At 44.1% G+C, this 12,910-nt stretch overlaps 1 protein-coding gene across 1 annotated transcript in view; it reads left to right on the top strand.

Moving 5' to 3' along the window:
* The window catches only part of efnb3b (ephrin-B3b), a gene marked incomplete at both ends in the record, with an annotated part of 80,389 nt that overhangs the window by 34,876 nt on the left and 32,603 nt on the right, over window positions 1–12,910 (top strand). Inside the window, one exon of the mRNA XM_083904814.1 lies at window positions 6,703–6,992. Within this exon, the coding sequence (XP_083760940.1) occupies window positions 6,703–6,992 (290 nt within the window). The remainder of the gene's footprint in view (window positions 1–6,702; window positions 6,993–12,910) is intronic.

Below are 12,910 nucleotides of genomic sequence, written 5' to 3'. Positions count from 1 at the left end.
CAGAGTTAATTAAGGCGCAGAATTTGCTGACATTTACAGAAGTGAGGGTTTTTAAAGATTCCATGTGGTCTTTAATGACATCCTCAAAATGGAGGGGTGTTTTTTTTTTTTTTTTTTTTTCGCTGAGTATGTGCATGTGTGTGTCTTTGCTCATTGTGGCATTCTTTGGAAAGCACCCACTCCAGCAAATGAGACCCAGCGGATTTACTTTGGACAGCTACTAGATGGCCTGCAGGTGTTGGAGCTCAGCAGGCGTTTGTGTGTCTGTCTGTGTGTGTGTGTGTCAGAGTGTGTACTCCTTTCCATAGCCGATCGGTTTGCTACCCTTTACTTTGTGTGGCCCCCCTGCTGTGTGTTTGACAGTGTGTGTACATTAAAGGAGGGTGGTGAGGGTTTGTGGTGGGTGGGGGGCGTGGTCTCATAGCCCCTATATGTGTGTGTGTGTGTGTGTGTGTGTGTGTGTGTGTGTGTGTGTGTGTGTGTGTGTGTGTGTGATTACCCTGTGTATACCATGAGATTAGTGCAGACAGCTTTATGCACAAGGCCTGTCATAAATCTCCCCCCTCACCACCGCCCACCGCCGCCGCCGCTACCACAGAACCGAAGACCAGTGTCGTTTATTATTCCTTAATAGATGAGTCCTTTGCTGTCCGTCCCTCGGCTTCCCGCTCTCCCCGGGTCGTGGTTAAAGCTCAAGGACGAACACCCTCGCAGGATGGAGGAGGTCAAAAACCGTGCAGAGCTCCGAGCAAATCCTCCTCACTGAATTCATTTTGAGTTCAGATGAAGCTCTCGGATAAACTTCACTGTCCCTTTTTTTTTTTTTTGCCACATTTGAGGAGCTGCAATCTGTCCACACTCTTGTTCCCTCGTTGGCCTTATGTGTTTGTTGTTGATGCTTTATCACTTTGAATGCCACCTCTCTTTTTTTGGTTTCTTGCCTCTTTCTCTCCGTCTTAGTAATTAGGTTTCTTCGATCCGCCTCCGCTCCATATTCTCATGTTTGCACACACACACACACACACACACACACACACACACACACACACACACACACACACACACACACTCCCTCTGTCTTGTCTGTCGTCCTCCCCTTGAACCCCCCCCCCCCCCCTCCCTCCACCCCCCGTGGCTGCACCTGTGTGCCCCGACATTGGTCCGGACACGGCTCATGTTGCCCCTGTGGAATCTGGGAAATGCTTGAGCCGTCCGATACGGCGCTCAGAGCAGGTACAACAGCAGGCAACATGCAAGACGCACACAAGGCACCTGTGATTTACAATGACGTGAGAGATAAACCAAAAGTTGTCTTCGTTCAACTAAAATTAAAAAAACAAAAATACATGTTAATCTGACTGAAATTGTACTCTGTGGAATTTGTTATAGTCAGATAATGCGATTAGGAGTCAAGTTACTACTCTACATGTACAACTTCAGACTCAGTTCCCGTTCCCCAGAAATAATCCGAGAAGCCAATACACAGAAGGAAAATGGCTTAAATAATTAAATGTTTTTGAAGTTAATGGATGGTAGAAAAACAAGGAATGGCATTCAACAACTACGGATGGGAATCGGTATCGGTCAAAATCACCGGGTCGGATATCGGACTGATAAAAATGTAGAATCCGATACAACCCAAATAATCGCACGCTTCACTATGCACAGACTGTAAAGATGTAGATTGAATTCAGCAAAAAACATTTCAGCTGAGTCATGTTTGGGCTGTTTATTGTTTATCAAATGTGTCATCGACAGCTTCATACTTCCTGAATGGTCTAAAGTGACTGGATCCGAGTTTTTAGTGTCAGTATCAGACACAAAAAGTGTCATCGGGACATCCGTGCTAACAGCTAAAGAATTACCTGCTTACCTGCTCGTGTTTACATACTGGAATAGTCGTACAATAAATAACGTACAGTGACTTTAACGCGAGACTGAGCTGCTCCACCGATCGCTTTTAACGACTTAAAAGCTTTTGAATCTGGATGTTGATAACAAGCCGTCTCATTTCCGGGGGCTTCGTCGTAGGACGACGGCTGCAACTGAAAAGAAGTGGAGGCTCCATGGGAGATGAGAGAGGAGGGTGAGGAGCAGGAGGTGTGAGAGGTCAGCAGGGAGGTCGTGGAGAAACCGCTGTCTTCTCAGCGCTGCCCCGCGGGGTCGTGGCGGGGCGATGCTTGGGTTGAGAAAATGATGTTTCTGCTTTTTATAAAAGAGGAGAAAAGAGCGTAAAAGCTCCCCCCCCCCCCCCCCTCTCCAAACTCACTCCAACTCTTTTTGCCCGACCCCCACCCCCCCCCTTGGTGTCACCTCTGGCCCCCTCCAACCCCCCACACCATGTTTCAAAGTGTGGCCGCATGAATGGCTCTATTGTTAACAGCTGAGAAAAAGGGAAGGAGAGAGAAAAAGAAAGAGAGTGGACAGCAAGAAAAACAGACTGAAAATGTGGCTAAAGAGGAAAGTGCAAAAAGTCAAAATGTGATGTTTGAATGGCATGATTTATTTACATGTGGTCACTGATGAACTCAATAAAGTTCACCTCAATTCACTTTTCCATTTCTGCGCTCTTTCACGTCTTCACATTTACATTAGGAGTTACTTTTGCTATTCATTTAAAGCTGTGTCAAGCAATACTATCAGACCCAACTGAGGTAGCGTTAGCGCGAGCGTGTGTCTCTCAGGAATGTCACTGGACGACACGTCAGTTAAATACCACAGACGTTTGTTGATATTTAAGTGTATGCACGGCAGCTTTAAGGTGCATTTAATGCCACATAGTGTTTGACTGCAGTCACTGAGGGTGTCGCACGCAGGATGCTGTCGCTCTACAGCACATGATTAGATTGGAATAAGGTCGACTCACCTCATCCAATTTACAGTGGACACGCGCACTTTACACCAGCGTGCATTCACACGGCAGGTTAACCCGGGTTAACGCCACAAATCTAACACCGCGGACATGAAACCTATCGTAAAAAATTGAGTTCCGTGGCTGGAGTTCACTGTCGTTTTCCACCTCTCCCCGTGTTATAGTTTGTAGGTCTCCACCTAAAAAAAACTGTGGAGCCTTCTCCCTTTGTTCCCATTCTGCTTGTTCACCACTTTTCTTTGTTGTCGCTACATACCTTGCCTGACATGTTCAATATTTTTCCACTCCCCCCCCCCCCCACCCCTCGTCTCTTTCACTTCACTGATTTCTCACCCTCTTTCTCTCTCTCTCTCTTTCTTTTTTTTTTTTCAAGCACTGCACCTGCCCAGTGGCACTTTACTTAAACACTCGCATACTCTCTCTCTCTCTCTCTCCTTGTGTCTGTGCCTGTGTTTGCTCTGCCATTCTGCAATGCAGCTCGACTGTGACTCAGGGCACCATCAGATACCACTCACAGAATGCGTCTTGCAGGAAGCAAAGGGTTCTTACATGTGTGTGTGTGTGTGTGTGTGTGTTTCAGGTTTCATGTTTAGGAAAAAAAAAAGCTCAACCTCTGTGTGTTTGAATGTGGGTGGATATGTTTGGGCAAACCTTTTGTGTTTCCAAACGTGTGTGTGTGTGTTGAATAGATATTCCTGTTTAGGCTCTGCTGCAGGAAGCACCCGCCATGTCTGCACTTCATACCCCCGTAAATGGTGTGAGCTAAAGCGTGTGCGTGTGAGGGCGGACAGGAAGGGTTGAAATGTGTGAGTGTTTATATGTGTTGAGTGAAGCCGAGTGCCTCCCCTCTCCAGTCTGGAGTATGGCCTGATAACCCTGGGTGACCTGGGTAATGAGAAGTGGAACTGTTGGCTTCCCAGCAGCCCTCTGGGCCTGCCTCAGCAGAGAGGCGCCTCCGCCCGTTCAAGTCTGCTTTTCTGAAGCTCCCCCCCCCCCAGCACAGACACACCGACAGATAAAGCTTACGTCTCAATTTGACTGCAGGTGTAAGAGCTGTTGGCTCACAGAGAGGCCGACGGAGCCTGCACGGAGGTGACGGATGTGGTCGCACAGATGCGGGCACAACAAAACTGGAATCACAGAATCTGTCCACCTCTGTGTTGATGCTCAAATAACGTGTGTGACCGCAATAGTAACCTCGATATTACACACATTACAGGAAACACTCGTGCTACTGCTACTGGTTTTGGCACGAGTGAGCAATATGATTTTTTTCACTTAAAAATGTTCTTATTTTTGAAGGAAAAGCATGAATATAACATTAAATGAATCAGAAAATACACCCTATACATTGTTAATGTGGTAAACAACTATTCTAGCTGCAAACGTCTGTGTGTAGAGAGAGGCCCATTTCCAGTGTTCTAATGGTACATTGTGTTTGCTAATCACACTAGAAGGCTATTGGATGATTAGAAAACCCTTGAAAACAGTTTCAAAAATTATTATTTCTCATCTTGTCAATGTCTTGACTATATTTTCTATTAATTTAATTTGGAAAACACAAAAAAAATTTGAACGGTAGTGTATTTTAAAAGGATAATACTAACCAAGATAGTCAAAACAAAGTTTTTGGCAGACGGGCTCAGAGCTAAGACTGTGTGTTTTAAACAGATGGTGAAAAGTAATACATGAGTTCAGTGTCACAGCTTGTAATCCTATTGTCATAAATCCTCCAAAATTAAAAGTATAAATGTTCAAAAAAAGTAAAAATGGTCCAAATATGGTCAGTTATAGAGATTAGACTCTTCTTCAGGTGAAGATATTCTTCCTCTCATGTTCAGAGTCAGAACTTTGTGGCTTTTATGTGTGAATGTGTTTGGCACTTTGGACTCTGACTCGTGCTCAGACTATTTTTATCTGCGCTCCGGCTCGGAATCCTTAATATTTAGATGGAAAGTGTGTGTTAAAACCCTCTGGAGTGGAGTTTTATAGCTGTGGACATTTAAATTTCACTGTCTGTTAAGATGTTACTGCTACGGCTGCATCAAGGGAAATGTTGGATCGTGTGTTTTTGGAGCTTTTACCCACACGATATTGACTCAAAGACGTCGTCTTTTTTCTTTTTTTCTCTCCTCTGCTGTCTCAGTTTTAACTTAACTTTAATATCCGTTTCTCGCAGATTTATAGCGTTATGGAAATGTGATATAAAGATTGTCCTTTCAAAGAAAGTTATTGTTTTTCCAGAGGAAGATATTCCACTAAAATTGTGCTTTTTAGTTTTTCAATTAGAGGCCTGAAGAAAATTGAATTGTCTCTAAAATGTCTTTTAAGAGACGAGACTATGTGTAAGTACCATCTGTATTTTCTAAACAGCACATTTAAGCAGCCAAACTCTCTGTGTGTCCTCTTTGTGACGCTCTGTTGCTTCTTTCTTTAATGGTCACACAGGCGCCTGACAGCAGAAAACACAGAGAATTATTAAGTAGCTTTGAGTGCTGTAAACTCTTGACGGTAAGCACTTGATAGCGCTGCTGTTACCAAGTTTGATCGATTCATTCCGAACATTACAGGATCCCATTTCCACATCGCATGCTGTGACAATCGTTTCTTTTTTCTTTTTTTTTCTATCTGTAACCACACAGAAATGCATTGTGTTTCTGTCAGTTGTGACATTGATTCAAACTGGAGCCTGGATTCTATTTTATGTTTGTTTTTTTATTTTTCCCACTTATCGCGAGGCTTACGAGTCAAATTTAATTTCATCATCAACTTTGGGAGCAAAGTGACGCAGTGATTTTGGCTCGGTTTTGACCTGACGACACGCTGCAGCCATGTCTGCCATATCTGGAATTCATTTTTGTTACTTTTCAAGTATTTTCAACAAACAAACGTCTCTGTGTTTACTCGGGGGGGAAAGACCTTGTAGCATCAAACATTAGTAAACCATGTTTTTTTTTTTGTTTGATTGAATTAAGACGTAGCATTAAAACGTCGTCAGGCTGCACGTGACTGCGCTCAAATCTTCAGTTTCGGCTGCAGATGAGCAAAACCACGCATCCGTCATCGCAGAAGAAGAAGATGACAGACAGCTAATTAGCAAACTAATTACCTCGACATACCTGAGCTTTGACAGTTTGCAGCTCGGCTCTCTGCTGATCTTGTCTGCCTCTGTCTTCCTCTGTGGACATGCCTCACTTCTTACTTCTAAAAATAAGAGCGGTTGGGTGGGATGATGATGGTGGTGGTGGTGGTGGTGGTGGTGGGGAGGGCAAATTAATTCTGTGCGGGAAAACTTCACTTGCAAAGAAAAGGAAAAGTTGCTTTGTTGTTGTTGTTTACAAAATTTCTCTTCCGTTTTCCATGCATCCTTTGCATACATTACAGTCTTTCTGTTGATTTCATTAAGTCACATCCGTTCGCTGCGGTTGATTTTATTTATTCCATGTAGCCTGAAATAAATCAGTCCTGTGTCTCACTTTAGTTTAATCTGTTAAAAGCAGATGTTTATTGAAATTTAAAATGTGCATTTATATAAAATAAAGGATGCAGCTCCTTCCTTTAGATTGGTGGTTATTTTCCTCATGTGAATCATCAAGTGGTTGTTTTTATTTTCCCTCGTTGCCACTTCATTGGGTCAACCGGGGGATCATCGCGTGAGCTTGTGTGGTAAAGATCTATCTGTGCAGAAAAGATTAATAAAGTAGTAGAAATAAGAGCGGGAAAACACCCATCTGTTGCTCGTTCCCTCGTAAGCACAGGTGGTTTATATCATTCGTGTTGGAAGTCACAGATGTTGATCCCTCTTTTCTTGTCTCTCTCTCTCGCTCCAGGTTCAGGGACGACAAGGGCTACATTCTGTACCCTCAGATCGGGGACCGGCTGGACCTCATCTGCCCTCCCCTGGACACGGCCAGGTCCACGCCCGAGTACGAGTTCTACAAGCTGTACCTGGTGTCGTCGCGGGAGCAGGCGGACCGCTGCGAGGTGATGGGCGCGCCCAACATCGTGCTGACGTGCGACGAGCCCACTCGCGAGCGCCGCTTCACCATCAAGTTCCAGGAGTTCTCGCCCAACCTCTGGGGCCACGAGTTCAAGAGCATGCACGACTACTTCATCATCGGTGAGTCCGTGTCTGAAGTTTAGGATTTAAAAAAAAAAGTGTGTGTGTGTGTGTGCTTTTATGGGCGTGCGTTTTGTGCTTTATTGCAGCGCGTGTGGGAGGTGATGAGGGGGTTGTTATGATTGCATGGCTGATTTTTGATTGTGCCTGAGTGTGTTTGTTTATTTCCGTGATGGAAGTGATGATTGGGCAGGCGTGTTTGGAGTAATTAGGTTGGAGAATTGTGTTTTATCTGGTCCATGGGAGGATATAGTGCCGGACATTGACTGTGCAAAAAAAAAAAATATGACTAGATAAAAAGTTTTTTTTTTTTTTATTATATTCCTGCTTTATATTCCTGGATTTGTCCGTCTATGGCGTTCCCTGCTTTTGTCTTCGTCCGGCTCGGGCCTCCTCGGGCCTGTTTATTGTTACCACCCTCCTCGCAGTGACCGCAAAATAGTGAGGCCCAGTTTGTTTTGGTTCATGCTGAAGGTTTGTTTGGAGTCGGGCTGTCTCAGGACCCCCGATGAGGTCATTAAGGCCGGGCCGGGGCCAGATGTTTGTGTATCGGACAGAACAATCTAGCGAGAAAAGGTTGTGTCAATCTAAACCTGCGGGTTGTTTTTTTTAAAATACAGACTGAGAGCCAAGAGCATTCACACACACACACACACACACACACACACACACACACACACACACACACACACACACACACACACACACACACACATGCAGGAACGTGGGTTTTCCAGTGCAAACACAAGCAGCTTAAAACACCTCAGGAGTGAGAGAGCGAGAGAGAGAGCGGGATAGACAAAGAGAGAGAGAAAGAAAAAGACCCTGTTTGATTCCCACAGCTCTCCGCCCACGTACCTGCGAGCTGTATTCACTCAGGTGTGCAAATGCTCTTTTTATTCTCTTTTTCATCTGCAAGTGGGGAGGAAAAAAACAAAAACAAAAAACCCAGGTTAACAGGAGGAGGAGGAAGGTGGAGACAGAGATGGAGAGACAAAGTGAAAGAGACGAAGAGAATACAAAGATCTCTTGAAGTTTGTGCAGTCTCTCATGTCTGTTTTCAATGTCTTTTCACGCCGTTAGAGGTGTGCTCATATATTTTTTCTATCAGTCCTCGTGTGTTTGTAAAGAGAGGTGCAGCATTAGGCATATTTTCCTATCTCCTACGCTCTGTATATTATCACTGTGAGATACCGTGTGTGTGTGAGAGGAATTCTGTCCCGATAAGTAAAGAGGAAAACGAGGTAACGCCGTCATAAAACCTGCTGATTCCTGAATCAATGACTGACAGATGTTGAACAGCAGAACATGAGAAACTGTCAAATATGGCCCCAAGACTTGAGCACTTATGGGATGTATAAAACAGACTCTGTGAACGTGAAACGAGAAGCTGAGTGAAGCTATTGCGTGGTTTTAAAAAAAATACATTTAACCTGAAAAGTACACATGTTGTTAAGTGTTTTGAAATGAAATCTCAGTGCGCTAATGCTAGTTAGTTGTATATATTACATATTTACTGAGTGTAAACATTAATGTGCAATTAAAGGCTCTTTTACACTTCAATATACACCCAAACAAACAACAGGTTCCTTTTATGGAGGATTTTCGGAATCCACAAACCTCAGAAACCTATATTGGACAAAATACGCTCATTTATTAATTCATTGGTTCTCAAAGTGCGGCCCGCGAGCCAATGGCGGCCCGCAGAAACATTTCTCTGCAGGCCGCAATGAATAACAGTTGATAGTTTTAATCCAGGAGCTACTAAACTTATTAAATGTTTATTGGACATAACTGGATACAGAGTAGACCAATAAGTGTAAACTGTAGAACTGCAATCTGGTCATTACAATTATTACTATTTATTAAAATAAATAAATTAGTATTAACAGGATTTCTTTATGTTTTTTTTACCTTTGGGGGCCCTCAGTCCAATGTTGTGTTCCTAAATTGGCCCTCAGGTATCAAAACTTTGAGAACCCCTGCTTTAATTCAACAAACCTCCGTAATTGTCCAGACTTTTCAGTGTAATGTATAACATTCAGACTGAGCAGGGTTCACGTTTCTAATCTTACACAACTGCACATAGTGATTACACATCCGGACGATTATAACCCGCCCAGTTCACTGCGCTCAAAGCTCAGTCAGAGGAAGTTTCTTTCCAATTCCAACCTCTTAATCTTTAAAATGTATTACCTTGCAGTAAAGTTAAAAAAAAAAAAAAAAAAACTCCTGAAACACTTTTTTTGCAGCACCCCCCCAAAAAAAAAAAAAAAACCAACTTGTAAGCAGAAAGAGATGCTGTCCACACTTTCTCTCTTACTCGTCTCTTACCTGCCAAATGCTGTGTCCTGAGATAGAAACACCTTTATCTCCACACGCAGGCCAGACTGATCGATTGACAGCTCCAGCCCAAATCAATGACGGCAACAAGGTCACGCACACACATCGCATTTCTCTCCTGCACACACACACACACACACTCACACAGGTTTGTTTACACATTAGAAGAAGAGGGAAAGTTAGAGAGGCGACGAGACAAAGGAGTAGCTGATCGTTGAGAACATGCAGCACTGATTACTCGCTGATAATGACACCAGATAGCTTTGTTACTCTTTGATCGCTCGTCCTTAATGAAGAATTGTAGTCGCGGTCTTTTCCCCTGAAGCTGCTGTGTTCTTAACCAGACTGTGAGAGAATTAATAAGTGCTAATCCTGCCGCTCATGTGAAGCCACCTATCTGAGGCAGTTTGCCCTGAAGGGAGGATATCACTGTGCTGTACACTGTGTTTGTATCTGCTCCCACTGTAAACGTATGTGTAAATTCACAATTGTAATGCAGAGGCCTCCGGGGGGGAAATCCTGCTTTAATTAACCTATAGCATATTGTGATTTAATTTGCACATGTGCAAAAGTGTACATGAGGCTGGATGGCAGAACAGCAGGAGAGGAAATAAAGCGACTGGAGGTTAATTTCAAAGTTAAACCCATTACACATTGCCACTAACTCACTTAAGGTCCACTGGGCAATCGGTTTCTTGTCACACAGAAGTTCTTTGTAATTAGATTTTCACATTGTGATCATCAGGCAAGTGGATTCATAGATCATTGCGAAAGGAACAAAAACAATATATTATGTGTGTGTGTGTAGAGGAAAATCAAGTCATCCTTTTTAACTAAATCCAAAGTTTACTTCTTTTTTTTTTTTTTAACGCTCGCTAATGTCTCACAGCTGCCACTGTTAAGTAATCAGATTACTCTAAATCCCGTTAAATGTGATTCAAAGTTTCCACGTCCTGGGGAGAGGAGAGAAAAGAGTGAGGGAATCAATTAGTTATAGTCATTGATTGATGTTTTTTCAGTCAGAACGAGAGGTCAGAGTTTACGCAAGACCCCGTTTCTCTGTCACTCACTCGCTCACTCTCAGTGTCTCACTCTCTGTTTTGTCTGAGTCTTTCCCCCCCCTCCCCTTTATTTTACCATTCACACACACACACACACACACACACACACACACACACACACACACACACACACACACACACACACACACACACACACACACACACGCTCAGTACATCAACCAAAACCGCAGATCAAGCCTTTCACTGCTCTTAATGAATCCTTTGAAAGCAGGCACCAAGGCCTTTGTAACACACACACACACACACACACACACACACACACACACACACACACACACACACACACATTCACAGAGTGCAGTTGTGATGGCGTGTCTTATTAATGAGAACTGCAGGAGGAAACTACAGTATCACTGTGCAGCTGATTCTGCAGCGTTAAAAAAACCAAAACAAACCTGTGAACACAGGAGGAGAACAGAGATGTTGTTGGTGATATATAGGGTCAGTTCACCCGCATCGCAAAAACACTGCAGTTTTCTCGTTAAATCTGACATTTTTTATTCGCACTCATGTTCTCAGGTTGTGTGCTTTGTCATATTTAAAAAAAAAAAAAAACATCCGTAACACCACATATTGTTCACGCGTCCTTGTAACCTTGAAAAATGTGATGAAAACATGTACTGTGGCTTTAAAATAATAATCTGGGTCAGCATGTCTGAAGATTCTTGGGGGCTTTAATTCCTGGTCGCACGAGGAAATCACAATAATTGTGATTTGTGTGACATAAAAATACATTTACAGAGGAGGACAAGTGGCATCTTAACTGTTTCTAAATGGCACTTGGATGTTATTCTCTGATGTTAATTTGGTTTACTTTATGGCCCAAAGTGGCTAAATCTGCTCATGTCGTGCTAAAATGGTCTGAAATGCTCAAATAAGTAGTGTAGTCGGCGTGGCTCGCCGTCAAATATGTATTTCTGCCCTGGGAGACTGAATAATGAAAGTGGAAGCTGAAAATACACAGAAGAGCCTGAGTCACAACAAGGAGGAGGATGTGGGTGTGGAGGCCGAGAGAGAAGTCAAGTTAAAAGATGCATGAAGGGAAATGAAAGGAAGGGAATGGATGGACACTGAGAGGAGGAGTAAAAAAAAAAAAGAGATAAAAGAAAACGACAACAGACAGAAGTTATTTGCTGTGTGTGCGCTCATGTGAAGAGTTGTCGGGTAAAAAGTTGAAACGCAGACGGAGCGTCGCATCTGAAGGGTGACAGCGAAAACAACGCGGTCACTTTCAATCACGGCCCGCGTCGTTGTCATGAGAGTAAGACACCGCGTATACATGAATGAATAAATGCAAACACACGCACACACACACACACACATGCCAGTAATCTTCCCTGGTGCCCACACTAACATATGCACGCTCACATCGCCATACGCATGGACTTCCTCATAAATATATGCACTTACACACACACTGGCCTACAAAGCTGGCTTGTGGTTGTAAACATGTTCCGAATAGTCTCAGAATAGCACACACACACACACTGAAGAACACACACACCAAGATAGGTCAGATCTGTTGTTGTGAATGAGTTTGTCGCGATGGGACTGCACTGCTGTTGTCGCTGCACGCTGGGACAGATGGTGGTGTGTGTCTGTGTGTGAGTGTGTGTGTGTGCGTGTGGGGTTCAGGTATGAAATGCTGGTTTTCTGTTGTGTGTGTGTGGCTATGCGGCTCGTGTGCGTGCGCAGAGATGTGCAGGACGGACGTGAAGGAAGTGAGTTTGCGTGAGTGGATGAATGACTCCCAGTGGTGTGTTTAGGGAGCAAGGGGGCCCCCCCGGGGGCAGGGGGGGGGGCTTTGTGGAGAGAGCCCAGCGCTCGCTGTTGCACAATGGCAGAGATAAACAACCTCGCCACCGTCCCACCAAGCCCTCGCTAATATGAATAATGGACGAGCCGACTGGAGCCAGCACACTCAGGGAAATAACTTTGTGTGCACGTGTTTGTGTCTTTGGCTAAGGTTATGGAGTTGGGTTTGAATGGAACGCCGTGAAAGTGTGGTTCTTTCCATCAAAACAACAGCAAAACGGCCGAGTTTGATGACATCACGAAGCAGCGTGGGATCTTGGGAGTTGTAGAATGAAATCTAATTCAGATTTTTATTTGATTGAAAGAGTGTTGGGAAGGTTTTAGGTAATGTGCTCTTCTCTGCTGAAGTTTGCCTGAACTTTTGTCTCTATTTTTCCCTTCCCTGACTCATTTAGCTTTTGTGTGTGTGTGTGTGTGTGTGTGTGTGTGTGTGTGTGCGCTGTAATTGTTGGACATCACGGGGGCCGCTGCAGCCGCCGCGTGTGCAGACATCAATGTGTTCAATAATGCAGGGGTACTCGCTGGTTTATTTATCAGGGTTAAGCTGGAATAAATGACACAGGATCCATATGAGGGAGGGAGGGAGGGAGGGAGGGAGGGAGGGAGGACGACAGTAAAACACAGAGTGAAGCAGAGGTGAGAGAGGAGACAATAGAGGAGAGGAAGCAGAGAGATGCA

The sequence above is a fragment of the Microchirus variegatus genome (assembly GCF_963457635.1).
Source record: "Microchirus variegatus genome assembly, chromosome: 2".
Classification (NCBI taxonomy): Eukaryota; Metazoa; Chordata; class Actinopteri; order Pleuronectiformes; family Soleidae; genus Microchirus; species Microchirus variegatus.
The sequence above is the reverse complement of the archived record's forward strand: the minus strand, read 5'-3'. Positions and strand labels throughout refer to the sequence as shown.